General features: G+C 43.1%; 1 protein-coding gene across 1 annotated transcript in view; it reads right to left on the minus strand.

Moving 5' to 3' along the window:
* Window positions 1-20,153, minus strand: part of LOC117158541 (uncharacterized) — a 40,812-nt gene that overhangs the window by 13,228 nt on the left and 7,431 nt on the right. The window contains exon 2 of the mRNA XM_033337552.2: window positions 13,197-13,274. Coding sequence (XP_033193443.1) covers window positions 13,197-13,274 — 78 coding nt within the window. The remainder of the gene's footprint in view (window positions 1-13,196; window positions 13,275-20,153) is intronic.

The following is a 20,153-nucleotide window of genomic DNA, read 5'->3' on the forward strand; positions in this document are numbered from 1 at the left end:
ATCTATCATCGATTGGGGTTGAAACGTGGAATTGGGACACGAGATATTTTTAACGCGCATATAGAAAGCAGTTGAGTTAGACGCCATTGTTACGATTTATGATTCGTTTTAAGATCGCCATTTACCTTATTGTATCACGTTACTTGCTTCTTCTACGTTTTACGCTATAAGAAGGATCGTATACTTTCTCCAGAGACAAATTTATAATAACCAATAAAAATTTATTTACGATTCACTGGCAATTTAATTCACGAAATAATTTCAAGTTTACTTATTTCCATCGAATATTAACAAGGAGATTACCATCCATAAACTTACAGTCTTCGACTTTCCTAAGGAAACGTTCAGTATCTTCGAGTCTTTCTATCCCAGAATCTTCCACCAACGTTCTAAATCCATTGCAACCTGCTTTCACTTTTCAGGAGTCACCAAAGCCTAGACCAACGAACAAACGACGTAGATTTTCAACGGTTCACCAAGGTGGAATCATTCGACGGTAACGTGCCACGATATAGCTAATCTCGAGAAAACAATACCAGCGAGTTTCCTCGTTACATGGTTCTACCTGGTTCACGAAAGACCAAGCTCGAGCCGAAAGATCATCCACGATGATGTACACCAGGCATCGTGAATCGTCCACGGGAATCCGGAAATTGCTCGCGTGAATCTCGATCTCCGCGTGATAATCGTTCGACGAACGCTTTCCACGAGAGCCTTGCGTTCGATATTTCATCCTAAGCTCGCGTGACTACGAGAACCACCGGTGGTCGCGAGCACCGGCGACACGACGATTGTCTCGCGGACAGACAGACAGATTTAGCAGACAACGGGTCGCCGCCAACGTAGACGACGCAACCCCGAGACCGGCGTTTATTTACGAGGTTGCGAGCAGACAGCCGCGTGTCTGTACTGCGTATTTCCGGTGAAAGCAGAAACAACGTGGGAGAAGGTTATCGATTCCTTGAATTGGGCACTTTCAGATTTTAAATGCAGTTTAGGGTATTTCACAGGGTATAGCATCTTGGGGATAGACTTTTTCGGTCAATAATTTGGACACAAGAGAAGAGAAAAATAGGAAAAACGTTGTGAATCGTAGATGAAGATTATTACAATTTTTATCTAATTTTGATGAAAAGAATTCAGGCTATTTTGATAGACATACGACTGTAGAGGCAAAACGTTCGTTTAGCGATCGTGATAATTCGTTGATTTCGATAAATCGAATTTAAGACGATTTAAGTATTTTAAAACGTTTTATGTTTTAGGAGTTGATTTTCTGTCGAGCATCTACGACGAAAAAAAGATCGTACATGACCGATATTTAAAAAATGCGAATTTAGAAACACCTAAACTTTCTAAACTCCTATCAACCTTCACCTAATTTTCTTAATTCCTAAAATTATCATAAAATCACGAAGAAGAGACTATTACGAGAAACCATCCAGGTCATTAACTGCTTCGGTCATGTCGCATGCAAATGGACCTACGAAGCACGCAATCGTTGTACCGAAGGTATTCAAGCAGCGGACAAGAAGTTGAGACGATTTCACGCCTAACTCATCACACGTCGTTTCCGTTCCAGCAAATGTCGCCGATTTTCGTCAGTTCGCTTTTGAGACGCCAAAAAGAAGCGTCGCGTTCAGAAGCCGGTTCCTTTTTTCCCGCGAATTGGATTCGGTCTAGGGACTTCCAAGAGCGGCAAGTTTGGAAGGAATTCGCAGGTTGCGTCAATCGGTGGTTTCGCGTTTGCGCAAGCCCGATCGTTCTGAAAAGATCGGTACGTGAGCGTCGCAGGGCGTCGCTCTGAATGCCAAATGAACATCCTCAAGGGCGCGTGGTCTGTGGCAACAACGTTTAGGCGTGAACTGGGCCATCTCGATACCTTCGTCGAGACCTTAAGCGCCAAAAATCGTCGATCGAAGATCTAAAAAGCTGCAGTCTATCGATAATTTTGTTTCGTTGCGATACGATATAATCTCGTTTGGCTGTAGATAATGTCTGGATTGTTAATGAGAATAAAATTAGAATTCCGAGTAGATCATCTTGATCTTGAGTTTAATCGATTCGGAATTGGCGATGTGTCGTGTGCGTCGTGTAAAGAATTTCACGATATAGTTAGGATTCCTTGAATTTGATTTCTTTGAAGATCTCTGTAGGAAAAGCGTTGCAAAGAACATTGCGCGTAATTGGAAACTAGTGTTAGTTTCAAGATCAAGTATCATCTTTTATTCAGAAATTGATATCAAATGAATTAATATATAGAATGTAGAGGGAAAATATCGTAGATGATAGAAAATAACGTGAAATCAACGAAATATACGTAGTATCCAATAAATCAACGATACTTTATATCTAGTAATCAAATACCCGTAACATTTAACATCTTTCAATATCTGATGGTTTAATGATCTGTACTCAGATTGCCGATATTTAAAGCCTTTGCTCGAACCTTGAAATACATTTATCCTAATCCTCCATAAAAAAAACTGAAACATCTCCTTCCATAGTCTAGCAAAAATTATACGTAATAAAAAACGAAATTATGTACAGATACCACGATTCTCGCGATGATCACGCATCTTGCAGCATTTACATCGACCTAACGAGAGACCGAATATAATCGACACTTCACCATAATCATCCTTAAAGTTCACAGCTCTCATTATCTCTAAATAAAGGCCGGCAAAAACGAAAAGTGCTCCCTGTGAAGCTACCGAAAACTATCGGTTTCGAGGTTCCGTTACAAAATCCGAATGCTTCGATGCGTGGAGAACTAGCTAACTAACAATCGTAATTTGTAAAACGACCGTAAATTACGACAGGTGTTAAATTATGTCACGGATATTACGCTTTCGAAAGAGGCAAAGAGGGAGCAGGCTCGCAGCGTCGGATCGATAGATCGCGATTTATTGGCTCGTAAAAGAAGCGCACAGAGCGAACGTCGCCGCGATTTGGACCACATAGAAGCAAGGTGGCGGCTCGCGGTAAGTTTAACGCGACTGAGCTACGCTAGCCACCCTGTCCGCTCGTAAATCGCCATCTTATACGAGGGACGCGTCGTGGTTCGCGGTTTCCTCCCCGTTATACGTTTTATGCCAGTCCTATGTATCTACCGTCGAGGTTTCGTGTCGCTTGCGATCATATTCGCGGTTGTCATTTTCAACATGTTACGAGAGACGAATTTTCGTTGTTTAACGTAGATGCGAGATTTGTTCTACATTTCGAATGTCTAGTATCTTATGTAGATCGTGATTTATGGAAAGTTTTTCCATCGATACGTTGTCGATCGAACGTGCTTCGTCATTTGGATCGTTATCGATCCGACTGCGTTTCTCTATCATTGAAACGTTCTTTAAGTTGTGGTGAACGGCGCGATTAATTTACCTACCTTATTTTATTCGTCGATTATTTTGTTTCTATCATCTTCGTATCATACGCGTCGATTATTTTGAATTACATCGAGAATCTGGTCCAGACGAAAGAGTATTATTTACTGAAATAATACGAGATATTTATGCGTAACATTTTACAATGTCCATTTAAATAAATGCAACTGAGTTTCTAAGGAAACTTAACGAACCTGGTTACGTCTCGCTCAAATCCATTCAGCTGCTGCTTAATATCGTAAATGGTATCATGGATTACCATACGATAAACAAGCTTCGTTCGTAACCAAAAGAGATACCGATTCTACTACACAGCCTACGAATAACGAACAAGAAGACACGCGATTCGCAACAAAATGAAATTGGCGAAATTGAATGCAACCGACCATTCCAGTTTCTCCGCGTCCCCCTCGACAACGCCGTAAACTCGATTACTGAGCCAATCTCGCCGCTATATCTCCGCCGGTACAATTAACTCCCTCATAAAACGACGCTTGGTCAGCTGTAAGGTGGCGCGTGTTAACACACGCGGGGAATCCGAGTTCTTCCGCCTCCACCGTCGCAACTTTTCCGCGGTTTCCTTCTCCTCGAAGCCACCGCGGCGAAGGTGATTCGGTTCGCAACTACGTTCGCGCATCGTGCCTCTTAACTGCCGCTATTACGTCGCCTAATTGCCGACCATCTAAATACCGCTGCTGCAAATAGATCTCTTGATAAACAGGCACCGCGATTCTCCATAATGGAACGAACGAACCGCAGCGACCTTTATGAATCTGTCCAGGTGTACGAGGAGCTGAAAGAACGTGAAGCCGATGAGCAAGATAATTTCGATGGTTTTGCTTCTTATTTATGTGGACTTTTGCGAAATTTCTTGTATTTTTTCACATGACGATACGTACGATTTTAAACAGTGTAAGTTAACGGAGAAACATTTTATGAAAGAGAGATTTCTACCGTGATTTTAACGCATCTTTTAAACTGAACGAATCACAGCGATCTTTCCGAAGAAACATTACGTCGATGTGTTGGTTTTGCTTGTGTATATTCCGCGAATTACAATTATAATATACGTATAAGCAAATAAAAGAGAAAGGAAAACACCCTTACTATAATTAAATACTTTTATCTACCGTTACAGCGAATTTCACATTCACAAATCTCATACAAAATCATCACTGAACCAGTATCGAAGCAATTCAGAACGACTAATTGTCACTAGCTACGTGCAATTAACTGTTGAATATAAACGTTTCGATTAATTTCAACATTGTCGGTCAGTCAGCCTGCATATACGACTCTAATGTTCTTAATGTTCTAAATCGCCAAAGCGGGATATTGACAAAAGTTTTCGACTAAAAATAATCGCACTTCGGTAGAACGTGGTTGGTTACGATATCGCCGCTGCGCGAAGCTAAGATGCTATTTCGATACTGTTTCTGGTTGAAGTTCTTGCTCGCCTCGTTCATCTGGTTTTTCTCAGTTTGATTAAAATCGGTTACAGAAAACACATACTGTTAGCGTCGTGGCACAAAAAGTGGCACTGTTAAGACAACATGCACACGCCATAAATCAACCATCGCGTAATTGAATATATTCATAAATTCAGTGTTCCCTGCCAAGTTGCCTTTGTATTTTCAATAACCGAAAGATTTATCACCATCGAGCGAACGTTCTTAGATCAAATTTCCCATTCATAAGCGCCGCCAGAAACGATCGAGGCTCTCCCATTATACGCAATCTTATGCAACAATGCAGCGCAAGCTTCTTTCGCAAAACGAAAAAAAGAAAAGAAAGAAAAAGAAAAATCCATAGAACATGGAATCGGATCCAAGTAGTACTTCGCGTACGTTACCCGTACGTATGTTACATCACGAAGAAGTAGATTACCAGAACGCTTTATGCAACACGTGGGGAGCACGTTCGCGCAAAAGAGAACGCTTCTTCGTTCGTTCGAGTGGCAATAATGGCAAGGGACCAGAAAACATCGGGTGAAATGTTCAATTTCCATTTTTATTTCCACTCGAACATCGTAAGGATAAATCTATTTCTGCTGGTTTCCAGAGTTTGATTCTACTTGGTGGTTAAAAAGATGTACTTTATTATGAAACAGTTGAAAAGGAGATAATTGAGTCAATATATGTATAGGAATTTCAAAAATATCGATTTCAATAATAATACGATATAGTATTGTACATCTGTTATTTTAGACTGTGAACCTTTATGCAAATTTATATGTTTTTGAACACGCTCGAAGAAATGGGATACAAGTAGAGATTTGCTTCGCCCTCTAAATACGATACAATAACGACTACTGTAGCTTGAATATTTTTGAATAGTCACATTCCCATAAATGCATAAATATCCGCAACGTAGGTAAGCATCTCCGAAGTATCGAAAAGACTGACAGAAACGCGTGATTGAACTTAAAAATAAGTAAAACGATACGTTTCTAACGGCTTGCTAACGTGATAAAATTGTACTTAAAAAATCTTACTCTTGCAAAGAGTGGACATGTGGCGTATCGTAATTTTCTCTGCGACCTGTCATCTTCATTGTCACAGAATTCCACGTAGATTTTGCGACTCGAGCACGATTAGCGTTTCTCGTCACGTCACGATCGATAGATTAGTCGACCGGTTCGTTCGATTTTTTCTTCGTCTTTTTTCCCCGTTTCTTTTTCCTGTTAGCCATTTGTTGCCTTATTGCTCGGACTGGGAGTGTCTAGTCGAGTAGAGACAGAATATATCGACTCGGTAGTCCCTCGAACAGAACTGTCACGTGCCGTATTTTATCCGAGCCACCGGTGAGAATCGGCCTCTCCTTTCGTTCCGTACACGCTCGTCGCAAATCGTAACGATTCCGCGACCAAGCCGACCGGTTACGCAAAGAGCTGGAACGCCGCGACTTTCGACGTTACCTGTGCGCCTTTGCAATTGTATCGTCGACGTCGGTTTACGAAACTCCGCACCACGGCCTCGCGAGTTACGACGTAGATGAATCGTCCACGACGCGATTCCCTTTATTCCACGGGTCATAACGGGTATAACGCAAATTTAAAAAGTTATAACACGAGCGTTAGTATGTTAATTTAAACGATTAAGGTCGGGAATAACGATTACGAATGGTCAACGTGTTCTTGGTTATCGGTAGACGTTACGGATAGCGGATATTATTTTTGGTTATTGGTAATCAGTGTTAGAGTCAGATCTTTTAACAAAATTCTGCTTACAATTAGATCTTGAACTTTAAGAAATGAAGGGACGTGCTGCGATAAGAAGCCTTACTTTACGGTAATTCGAGTAAATCGACGAAACTCAACTCACTATGCTACGAATTCATAATCAATTAACGTTTGTAGTTTTCTTGCTCTTCCGACACGGTAGGATTTAAATTAATAGATTAAAAATTATTGCCGCGAATCGTTACGAGGGAAAGATTTTCATGATTGAAAGAAGAAAGGTAGTCGGTCATAATGCTATCGATATTTGAATTTCTTCAAACTTTATAAAAGCGTAAAATTTTGATGCAAGAAGAAATAGTGGAAAGAAAGATATTAAAAATTTTCTTCGAGTTCTCTCTTATCCTAACAATATTATAAAAAATAGATATCAGTTACTTAAATTGACTGAAAAATATTGCAACTAAAACGCGTTAACGCAACGTCGGCCTTTAATGGGTTGACACCTTAAAGCACTGTTGGCAAGCATTTCAACCTACCTAATCGTCCACTCTGTGCAATAAACGCATAAAACGCACTGCTTGCTTCTCACGTCCGGAAAACTCGACACTTCCAGGCGCTAAGTGCTTTCTCGAGTACTTCCAGCGGAAGTGGCTGGAATTCCAGGCTACGCGAGCCACAGACCGCAACTGGATCCGCCTCGAAAAAAGAAAGGATCGATGAGCTCGGCGTGAAAAGCGATTTCGCCACGAAATCGGCTCCGCGTCCTCGATCCGTCGCGGCTCCATTGTCGCGCGATGAATAACGAGCGTCGAGACCCAAAACGTGAATCACGCGTACGCGTTTCGTCGGGGCCACGGAGCGAAAAATTTGTCGCGATGTCGGTCGCGCATAATCGCCTCCGCGGAAAACAATGGTCTCCGAAGACGATTTGCATGAGAACGCGCTGCGAATCCCCGAATTCTCCTCCCCTTCCGGCCGAGACCGTACGCTAACGAGCGTGTCGAGCCTTGCAGATTGGTGCAGCGCAGGAGGATGGAAGCCGGGTCACGAGCGTTAATATTCACGCGCGCGTTCTGCGCTCCTCTTCGTTCGAAACCGACCGAATGGCCTTCCACTGACCAACCCGATGGCTGCCGTTTTTCATCGACACCGAACGGTTGTGGAATTTGGATGCGAATATGGCACACGACGAAACGAAGGATCGACGAGTGGCTTTGAGAAATATAAGTCACTGTTTGACGACAGTTCAGAGGAGTTTGAAGTTGATCGGACAAATTTTCTTGGAGCATGACAGATATTGCGTAATGTAGGATGAAGATTTGGATAACAAATTTTTACACGTACAGTGGATACGAGAAATAATTGCACCTACGTATCCTTATTCACTGAGCGAAGCGTTTCTTCGTCAGGTACTACATTTTATGTTTATAATATCAAATTCTCGGAGTTGTACGAAAGTATTTTCAAACGATACGAAATTTATCAATTGATCTTGAGCTAAGTCCAAGACTTAATTGTCACATACAATAAGTTCTGTAGCAGATAGAATGGTGTCCAAATACTTTTTGTATCTTGTATGGCAAGCGATGGAATAAACCTAACGTACAAATATCGAGATAACTGCAATCTTTTATCTATAGTGCCCTACTCGCAAAAACGCACGAGATGAATAATATTCATTGAAAATATTGGACTTTGGACTGAGGCGACCGATCAGTCAGACGAGGCCGAAGACTGGATCATACGTCGCTTCTCGCACACATCCGGAGAACATGATGTCACCAAAAATGGAAGAAGTCCAAGCGGAAAAGGTGGCAAGAGGTGTAGAAGGAACGAGGGGAGCCTGTTCTTCGATGTAGCGCCAAGAATTCGAGGCAGTCGTTAGTATGCTAATGAGTGTTTCTCCGTTTCTTGGTTCGCTCCCGTAATGCGCGTTTCGGTAAATTATTTCAAATATTTCCCGAACTTCGCCCCCCTCTCTCTCTCTCTCTCTCACACACACACATACACACACTGTTTTGGACAGACGCCTCTGGGCTCCGTGAGAATGGAGAATCTCTCTCACTCGCGGAGTTTCTAAGGAGACGCACGACGTTCTGTGTTGAAACGGAATAGAAGTAAAAAGTGGAGATAGATCGTGTGCGATTTGTCGACGCTCGTACCGACAATGTCAAAGTTGACCCTCATTTTTTCTCCTTTCACTGGACTATAAATGGAAAAGCGGAATTCTTTATGAACGCGCGAAGTCGTACCTGGTTCTATGTTCCCACTTGAGACTTTTTTTTGTCGTTTGCTGGAGAGTGTTATTGGACACTAGAGAATACCGTGTATAATGGTCACGCGTAATGGTTAAAGGTTACTTTGCTCGGGATTTAAAAAATTATTATACACCGACTGCTACACTCATTTCGTCGATTGGCAAATTTATCCGAGTGACATAAAAGTTTGCTTATTAGTAAATCTGATAAGCTAAGATGTAGAACGGAAGATTATCTCTTACGCATCTAGAAATATCGTATCGCCATTAATTACTATAAATTTCATCTAGAGAAAAAATAGTTTCATTCCGATGATCCTACTAAATCTGAAAAACTTTATCGTATATATTTAACAGACGAGATAAAAATCTCAAGCTTCGCTGTATGTAATTTATTCAAGCCCTCTAAACCAACTAAACGACAACGTCGTGACAAACTTCCCTTCGAGCGCTCAGAAGCGCTCGAACACATTGAACACACATACCAACGAAAGCGACTTAGAGGTCGTCGCGTCGATGTGGATGAAAGATGGGTCGTCAGGACCTTTATTTCTTTGCCTTTGATTCTCACCTCTGGACTCTCGCGTCTCGATATCAGGCCCCGATGGCGCCGTTATATATCCCGGCGATAACATCGAAAACGCCGTGAGAGCAAACGTTCCAGAGCTCGGTATTTCTCTCGGGTTCGTGGCTGCCGTGTATACTTACACGGCCACGATGATAATATTAATTCCCCGGGCTGGTATATCGTTTTTCATACGATCTCACGGCGGTGATCCACCATCATTAATTAAACATTCAATTCGTATGAGAAATTTTCACGATCGAGAGCGCCGGCCTCTCATCTCGCTCCGGGGAACGTTGACATGATCGATGCTGGATCAGGGGCGGGAAAAAGGTCCCGGGAACTCGGCGAACGGCGATTTGTCCCGCTAACGGGAACCTGGGTCGAAAAAATTCGCCTGCGATGATGTTCACCAAAGAACGAGGTCGTAATATGTGGTTCGAGGTTTTTGTATCGCGAGAAACATTAAGAAAGTAGTACATAAATGTATTGTGATAGGAAGGATAAGTAGTTTGTACAGTTAATCCCCCCCCCCCGCCCTATAGGTAAATGTATTTTCTCTAATTTCATGGTCAGCCGAGTTAGCTATGGTTCAGTCTATTATTCCTTTTTTTTTTACCGTCCTGCATTTCCAAAAGAATCTGACAAATTTGTGGGATTCGTTAATTACATTATATGGCGAAATACGTAACACATTGACGGAATGCTCGATTGTTGGATCGTGGAGTAACAGAAAATTTGGATTTGGCGCTTTGTAAGAAAGATGGGGACAGGCTGAGATTGTAAGCAAGACACTACCGCACATACAACCGTTCGTTAAGTCGAGTGCTCAGAATCTATTTGAATAAAAATGAAGATTCTTTTCGAAGGAATTCTCGAGTGAGATTTCTCGTGGATCGTCAACGACCTAGTTAACCCACGAAGGATTAATTACCAGAGGTCCAAGACCAGATTGAAGAACGATTTATATGGATGAAAAAGTACGGCAGTTTATCCCACGCGATACGTTAAAAAATGTAGAAGTTTCCTTCAAATCGTTAAACACGAATCGCTTAAAGCAATCTCGAAATATACATACGCTAACGCAATAGCAAAGTGAAGACGCTGTAGGATGACCAAATCACAATTGCTCAAGAGTACCCATAAACCGAACCTGTCCCAAAAACCACACCCAGAACTTCGAACACCTCTCCGCTAGAAAACCACTAATAAACATGTAAGCGTCGCCGTCTTATCTCGGAGGTATCCAGCGTAGAACCCGGGCGAGAAAACCGTAAGAGGAAGGATGGATCGGAGCGCGTAACAGGTCGAGCGAGGAGAAAAGGCCGATCGCGGACAAGCAGGCTTTCAAAGACCACCGATAGGTATCCACACATAAATCCGTATCACGTGTGTAGGTCGTATTTTCCCTGGGTTCGTTCGATCCTAGAGAGATCCCACGAGTAGAGAGAAGAGAGAGAGAGAGAGAGAGAGAAAGTCTAATTTACCTAAAACGCGTTATCTGGTGGCTCGGTCTGCGGGAAAGTAAACGCACGCGGCAGAAAACAGAGACAGCCCGTGGCCCGTGGTTGCCTTAATGAGGTCCAATTACTATCGGATGGGTCACTTAGTATGCGGTACCGATATTCCACGGTGCACCACATTAGTGGGACGGTAGACAAGGAAGGGGAGGGGGGAGGAAACGGAGTTGAGAGGAAAGAGAGACGAGAAGAGCAAGGGTCAACACCCTTCGGAGGGAGAGAACCGCGGTCTAACGAGAGAGACTCCACTGGCTTCGTCCTGTCGTTCGATTCGACTCGTACGAGTTCCCGCGAGCGCACGTGCGCCGAGGAATCCACCGATTGAATATTATTCGCGGTCCTTATCGATCGCTGCCGCCGCGGGAACACCGAAGGACATCGCGATGAAAGCGCAGTCCCCGCTTTGCTCTAACCATTCTCCGCTATTCTTGCCTGACGGCTCAACCTGGCCGCTTGTCGTCTCCGCGAGGTCACCATTTTTCACCCTTTCGCAGCGAGGAAATAATAGATGCTCGAAGAATAAGAAGGAAAAGAAAATCGTTTAAACGTACGGTACAAAGAAATATGCTCTCGATTGTATTAACGTGGATTTGTAGACTCGTCCATTTGCATCGTGTGGTACGTTGGAGGCCGTATTTCATAATGATCGTGACACCTGTATCAATATGTATCACTCTTGTCGGAGGCCTTTTACTATTGAGATACGCGTAATAAAGATTTTCTCCTATTGATCGCTATGCCGTTATTACAAATTGTATCAGGCGCGCATGAAATGTCGTTTTTCTGACAAAGGGTTCAGATATACTGGGAGAATTCCAAAGAAAGTAAATTCGAGGCTGAAGAAAAGTAATACGAAATTCGTTCTGGAATAGCGGCTAGATAAATCGAAGGGAACAAACGTTTAGCTCGGTGTTAACTGTCGCACTTGTGTAACGGCGCAGTCGTCACTAGGAACTTTTTTACGAATTACGTGAAATCTGTGCAAAGCTGCACTGACTTTTCCTTACATTACGGCACCGTTCTTACGGCTCGATTTACGAGCCTTTCCCTGGAAAATTATTTATTGAAAATAAACCGCCTCTTGGTTACACGGCTATTTGCATACTGAGCGAAACCTGAGACATTTATGTTTCCACGGGATCGCGAAATGCGGCGAAATTCACGGATAAATTTTCCATCGTTCGTTTGTCTCCGGCTTTCGAAATTTTTTTCGAATTTACGCTTCATCGTAGGTCTTCTTACTTCGGTAAAACTTCCTAAACTTTCTTCCATAAACAAATGTGGAAATAGAAAGTACTAATTTCTCACAGTGGAATGGAAAGTTAAAAAAAAAAAGAATTATTAAACCGTCGGTCAGTTACTAATTTCTATATCAAAGCTTGTTTCGGATATTAAAACTTAAAGTTTGTCAAGAGTCGATCAGAAATAGAGTCGATAGGAAAGAGAGTGAAACGTTTCGATTATCAGCCGTATGGTACACGAGAAAAAGTTTCCGCCATGTGTCACGTTTTCGAAGACAATCGCGTTATGCCCACGAAACCGTCCTCGAAGGAGGACGATCTGAGATAATCGATTAGTCGCGCTCGATTCTCTCGTCCACTTATGGATTCGAGCCGGGCGAGCGTTTTTCGCATCCATCGGAATGGGACTTTCTCACCTTCCTCGCTGATAGTCCGACGTGTACGTGCCTGTTGTTCCCTGTCGCGATTCGACACGGCTTATTAAACTTCCCGCCTTTTTAAATCGGAGTGAACGCGATGAGGCGCGACTTCGAGCCGATACCGGAGACCATAGATTGCTGTTAATTCGATCTTTCGCCGGTGATTTTAACGAGTAGGTGAAGCGCCAATTTATCGTCCAATCGCATTTTCTTATTTTCCGGATTAATATTCACAGTACTATTTTAAAATCTTGATTCCTATCGAATAATTTTTTTAACGCTACAAAGACAGTTCGTAAGTGAACACGAATTTCGTAAGTTCAATTTCCTTGTTTTAACGCGATTTATCTTTCTTCTTTGTATATGTTATTTCCCCTAATGTCTCTTACGCTATCGATCGAAAGTAAATAAATAGAAAGACAAAGGAAATTTCTACTAGTTTTCGTATCGTTATTTACGAAATAATGACAATATTAGCAAAAAATTAACCAGATATCGTTACTGTATTTAATTGTCCCGTTTAAGAACAAAATAATTGGATCGGCTATGTATAAGAAGCTGAAGCCCTTCAGTAGCGTAAGCCATCTTACAATCCAGGTTGATACGATGATTAAACAGATACCTTACCTTGCACCCCTCGCAGGTGAACGCTCCGAAATGAAAACCGGCGGCCGGCTCGCCACAGACCTTGCACACTTGATTCATCTGCAATTATAGAAATTATGTTATTCGAAGGATAGCGGTGCGTCAGTCAGTTAGCGCGGTTCATCCTTGGCGAGATAAAGAGACGAAGAGGCCGACTCGTATACCAAGCGGGGAGGAGGAGGTTAGTCGTGGAACAGAGAACGGACGAGAGGGAAGAACAGGGCGAGGAAGGGAGAGGGAGGGGTGACGAACCGGTTCTCCGCGTTCGCTTCGATTTTTATTCCTCCCACAATATCTTACGGATGTTCGAATGCTATTTGGATTACCGGGAAGAGGAGAGCTTGAAAAATTATTCTCCCTCCTTCGCGAGCCGCTTTCTTTACGACCATTATCGCCCCTGACACGGTTCAACGTTGCGCTAATGCTTCAGGCATCCTCCACTCACGACGATCGATTTCGTTCGCGTTCTCATCGCGCCTGTCTTTATTCCCGCATTGTTTCGTTCGACGTGATCTTTGACTTCGGTTCGAGTACAGTTTGTATTTGCCCTAGCAGCCTGCGCTACGAACTATCGTTTCCATCGCGCCCATTCATCGTCGCTTCTATTTAATAAACGCCCCTTCTCCGTGCGATTCGTCGCGAGATTGACGGAAGACCATTAACAGTTTTTCCGTCAACTCCAGTCGACTCGACTGGAACTTCTTTCCTTTTTTTTTTTTTCACGCACAGATCCGTTGCCAGTAACAACTGTGAGTCGAATCGGAGGACTGTGGCGTTCATAAATCAGCGCTATCTCGGTAAAAGCCATCGCCATCCGCCGGTGCGCGCGACTCGGTGTCAGGGCGATGGTCGCGTTTCTCGGGTAAAACTGGAATAAAATTAGACCATCGATGATCCGATAAGGGAACCTTACCTATGAGGGGCCTCGAACGCACCTGGCTTCCTCTAATGTCGTTATACCACGTTTATCTCGGCCAAAGATGGCTGGCTCAAATCATTCGACCGACACGCGAGGCCTTGCGAAACACACCGAACCGAGCGTTTTCTAATATACCGGCTGAAAAAGGTTTAATTACATAATTGTGACTAGCTTTTTGAAATTCAACGGGGATGTCGAAGTTTCCAATTCGAGAGAATTATTCAGGCCTCTCCCGGAGAACCGTGTGTCGTTCCTCAAAAAATGACTATATTCGGAAGAACCATGGAAAACACGATTGCCTTTAAACAGTCGATCCTTTTTTAAACGTTTCTGTACCACGATTGATTCACGACGAACGTCAGTGGAGGATTACACTGGCAACCATTCGATAACAAGAAATCTGGTATCGCGGTGAAGAGCATTGTATCGCAATAACGAAGGGTAGTTAATCTCGGCAAAGACGCGTTTTTGCGGCCAGCTCGTCTTAACGAGAATTCAAAGTGAGCGTAATTAGAGTCTAGCCGCGACACGAGCCGCTTCTAATCGTCTGCTCGTGATTGTTCTTCTAAAGGAAAGTAGCTGGCGCCCGCGAACGGTAGGCTGTCGGTATTAAACGACGAACAGAGAAACGGAGAAACGCTGTGAAGCTTCGAAGGGTGGGAGACGGTCGAGGAGAGAGGGAGAGATAGAGAAGAAGAAGAGTCGACTCGCAGGTTCGTTAAGGTTTCCAAGTTTTTTCTCGACGCAGTTGTTTGACGCCCGCTCTTTCTTTCATTCCGTTTACTGATGAGCCGAGACCATCCTCTTTTCCTCTCCTTCGCCGCGGAGAAACGGACAGAGCTATAGGTGTCTCTTCTTTTTTCCTTTTCCCTCTTTTCTTCGACGCGACCATCTCGTGCCACGACAATGACCTACTCGTTCGTCCAGGCATTTTCGAATCATTATGCCGGAAGTCGTTGCCTTCGAACACGCTGTTTGAAACGGTTAGAGGAGTTTCTTGCGTCTTTGGAATCGTTTCTTGCGACGTTCGAGCGATGAAGCTAGAGCGATTTCAGGAAAACGACGAATCGCTCGAGATGCCGAGGATAAGTTGCAACTGTATTGTACGGACAGTAAGTAAAATCGCCTAAAGACGACGCTCCTCGATAAAAGTATCCTTTTAGCAGCGATTTGTTAATTTATCATTTTTCATAGAACGTTTCTGAATTTTCATCACTTTTTTGTAAAGTTGATGCGCGAATAAAGTTTCCTTTTCTCCTTGTATCACTTACTTTTTCGTATAGCTTGTATCTAGATTCCTTTAGCACGAGTTTCATACGTTAGTGGTCGATAGCTTTAACGTTAATTGCTTCACGAAAAACCTGGAAGATTCACGCTGCGGATTAGCCTCGATCAAATCGCCATCTTTCGAAAGTAAAAAATTATCGCTAGTTTATTACCAGAGGACATTTCACCGGCGAATGATGCATCAAAAGTAAGACGCGAGCAGTAAAAGGACGGTTATGCAATGGATTATTTATATTACATTTGATGATATAAAATACGATGCATTTGACGAGCAACGTGCTAAAAGCTGCAATATATTATACCATCTAAAGGTTGTATGCATCAACGAGACTTATCTCTCTTCACCACAGCCTAACGATATTACGTAGATTTCATTAAGTCACATAGGATTTTTCTTCGTTAATCTTTCCCGCTATTACCTAGAAAAAAGAACTTGAAATCCCCATCCGTAGATATACAATATTATTCCACTAAACGTAATACTGGATTGCTCGAAAGAAAGTAAACCTTCGCTTATTTCTCGCACAAGTGTTCGAATATTTATAGAAATCCTTTATACGTATATTATGTGTGTCATACCAAACACTTTGAGATTTCATTAGTACCGCGCGTGGTTATAAATTGGTAGCTCTGATAGAGCTTAAAACAAACCAGGAAATGTACGTGGAAGCTGTGAAAGTAGCTATATGTTTCTTAGAGATCACAAAAGTATTTAAACGTTCGATTACCCATCGTATCAATAGGCCTCGATACTCAATGGCAACATCTTGTGCGCTTATTGTGTATTTCACACGGCTATTCGCGCTGTACGATATTCTTTTACCAAATCACCGTAAACTCGTCTCGTAACTTGTATAAATATTTGCAAATTGATTTCAAATTTTACCGATATAACCGTGTCTCGGGCCAACCGAATTTCGATATGTTTTATATAACAGACTCGACATTTACGTAAAAGTTCTCCGTGGTAAGCGTTCAAATAGCTTCATGAGCCACTGCGTACACATAGATAATTGAACTCCAAAAATATTTCGAACTCTGACATTTGACAGCCTCGTGGAATGCTCGAAGCAACAAAATCGAAACACAATCCTGCGCCGGCTATAATTCCGTTTCAAGGCGGCCAGAAACAGCGAGCGGAACGCGTGAGAATGCTCGCGGAGCTTTCGGGCTCGTAAGCGAGCGGATCTTTCTCTTTCTTTCTTTCGCTCATAAAGAGAGGAGAGAGACAAGGAGGATGAAAGGTTAAGCGGCGCAAAAACGGGGCGCGGAGCTAATATCGGGACGTGTTGTTTCCATCGATGCGCAACCGCGTGAGGAATATTCGAGCCGTGGCGTGCACGCAGCCAGACGTTGATTAACAGTGGTCTCGCGATTAACAGTAAATCACAGAGCGCATCGATTCAGCCTTCTCGTAACCGTATCCGTGGCCCGTAACCGACCGGTGACTATAACCAGCGAACGGTACCATTTAAGTAGCCGAGCCTATTGATTTTACAAAGGATCTGGACGCGCGTGCACGGACCGATATCGATTCTATCCCACGAGCTGACCCCGATTCGGGCCAAGGCTGTTCTCTACTTTGCCAAGAATCGATCTTTTTGCCCTAAAGTGTCTCGCGAAATCTGCCATGTTTACGGTTAACCCTTTCACGGTACGACGACGTAAGCAAGAAGTCAGAAATTCAATTATTTCTTCGACGTCGTCTCATCTTGACCGATCGAACTAATTTGCAATTTACAAGTCGCAAATCGTAAGTGACGAATTTTCCTAGATGATGCTAATAAATAAGCAACAAATCGCAACGCAATTGCTTATCCAACGTTTCAGTTGTAACATTGCAAAAGCTATTGCAGGTGTCTGTAATCTGCAACTTACCAATTGTCAATTCATTAATTTTCGAGCTCCTAGTAATTGTCTACAATAATGCGTATACTACCGTCTAGTGAAATATATGATCCTTGTACGAAGGAAGATTTTTATATCGTTTCTAATATCGAGTAGAGAATCGTGATACTAGATATCACGACAATAGTAGGAATCCCCTGGTGTGTCAGCGAAACAATAGGAATTTCCTAAAGCATAGTCATCGACGTGCGACCTCCGGCATTAATATTCATATAGACCGAGCGAGGGGATTTACGGAAACGATTGCTCCACCTTCCGTGAAATTTCTTCCCATGGTAAAGGATTCCGGTTACCAGTGCTCGGAGCGGTCTCGAGCTCCACATCGGCGAGGAGACGCTTATCACGGGCACGAAGCATCAGATAACGCGCGAACTACCAGCCAAGGAGCGTTCCCGCGCATTTATATGCAAAAATACTCGAGGCCAGTGCGCCGCATCGAGAGAAGCAACAAGACCGACTCCATAATCTGCCCATCGACGTCTCATTGGTCCCGGCGGATGTTGCACAAAGGCAAAACGCTTCGAGGAGAAGCGGCTGGCTCGTGTATGTACACGCGCGCACACCTCGTACCCTAGTTTCCACGAGTAGAGTCAATATTTGCTTGGCACTCGTTTGTTAATGAAGTCGATCGACCTGCTCCAGATATCGGTTTACCGTGCCAAGAGGTAGCTTTCCAACTCCTGCAACGGGAACGCCAACGATCGACGAAAAAGGGACAACGTATGGGTCAGGAACGGGAGAACCCCTCCTGTCATCGTTCCACTCGTCCTGCGACGCACCACGCGCGTCTAGGGGCACGTCGAACGTTTACGCGCCATTAAACTCGAGTCCCGTATGACGTTTATCCCTTTATGAGAGTTTTTTATCTCGACGATCCCTTCGCTGACTTCCTGCCATTGTCCTTTCACCCCGAACAGTAACCCTTTACTTAACCGAGTTCTTGTATTTTTTCTTTGGGGAGCAGCGGAGAAAGCAGAAAATGGTGGCGAAAGGATGAAAGGGAGTGACAGAATATCGTAAGAACATCTCGTAGATAGAACTAAATAGTTGACGAAATTTTACAAGTTAAAAGATACGAGCCAGCAGTACCGAGAATATCAAGAAGTTTAGCGACTCAACAATTGAAATTTTACAAGTTCCTCTAGCTATTCCATATTAGATGAAAAATTTTTAAATTCCGAACGAGACGAGATAATCGATCAACTATGCTACTCGACGGAAAATTATAACTCTGGAAAAGAAATTTACTATAACTAGTAAATTGTTATGCAAAAAAAGAGTCTCGATGGTGAATGTTGAAATTTTGTATGATTATAGCTATTTTATATCATTATGCTTCGAATTACATATATGGATTATATATGGATTATATGTATAGCGTTGTCCATTTATTACCGAGTAAAAGTGTTTCCATTAAGCTTTTCGAAGAGTCAGCTTCTGTTCGTAGCAGCGTTCGCTCAGTCAATTCCAACGAGGAAACAGGCTTCAAATTTCCTAATACACGAATAATAAATTCTCACTACCGTTACACGTATTTGCAATCCAGAATCACTAATATTTCATTCTTCCAAAATCCAACAAGTCGATGATATTTCGAAATTCTAGAGAGAAAGAACGATAAACGAGAATACCAAAAGATCGACACCTTCGTTCGCGTGGTCGTTCCAAGAACTGAAATCAACGTCCATAAAGTGGCTAGGCGCGTGTCGTTTCCATAGCTGTTTCGTTCCATTTCCTCGGAATTAATTTTACTGGACTGTAACAGAGGTGGGACGCGGTCTGGGTAGGCGACAAAAAGCAAAGAACGAAAAGCGTGCGAGAGGATAATCGTCCAATTAAACGGTCTCGAATAATCTTTCGTCGATTGCGTTTTCCACGAGCGAGCGAGCGAGCCGAAGGAAACTAGTTCTTCGGTCGCGTGAACTGTAATTACTCGGTTGACAGGGGACCGTGATTGTTACAATTCTACCGGTCAAGCCTTTGCTAGAGAAAGCGTGGCGCGATTTAATTAATTGGCGGGTATATTAATTCGCGAATTTATGGCCGCGTTAAGAATGACCGCTTGATTACCGGGCTGCCGTTTGATATACGGCTAGCCATTTTTCTCGCTAAGTTAATGAGTTAATGAGTCCGCTCGAAAGAACGGGTCGATATATCACCGGCTCGTACTGTGCCGTGTATAAGCAACTGCGTCAAGGGAATTTCTCGCACGAAAGTCACCGCTCGGAGAGACGGTTGCTCGCGATCTTATCGTTCTGGCGCAGTTACGCGCGCGCGGCCACGAGCGCGTGGATCATGCGGCCTGGTTAAAATATACCGACGATTATGTCCGTTTATCGCCAATTAGGAGGAACAAACGGGACGATTCGGTCGCTTTTACCCGAGGCGCGACAGCTAACGCCAGCTTCCAACAAGGTCGTTTACTACGGCTTCTAGATTACCTTTATCGTAGGAAGATGGGTGTTCCTCTGCTCAAGGGAAATTCCTATGCACCTCGCTTCGCATTTGCCAATTATATGTAACGTATCGTTTCGTTATAGAGGCTTCCACGAGTATTTTCCATGGAAAATGAAACACTTGGATAGAACGTTTAATCTTCGAACAACATGTTTTTATCGTGAATTAAGCAATTTGCTGAAAATAAGACGCTCGCGAAGCAAAGAATTCCAAATGATAAATCGAGGACTTGTACGAACGTTTCTGAAACACGACCACTCTATGACTACATTACCGGTAAACAAGAAAAGTTTGAACTACGTATACAATTTTCTAAAAATAAAACTCTTAGAAGGACAAATTCCAAATTTCAAAATTAGGAGGAGTCG

This window comes from Bombus vancouverensis, chromosome 5 (genome assembly GCF_051014615.1).
Source record: "Bombus vancouverensis nearcticus chromosome 5, iyBomVanc1_principal, whole genome shotgun sequence".
Lineage (NCBI taxonomy): Eukaryota > Metazoa > Arthropoda > Insecta > Hymenoptera > Apidae > Bombus > Bombus vancouverensis.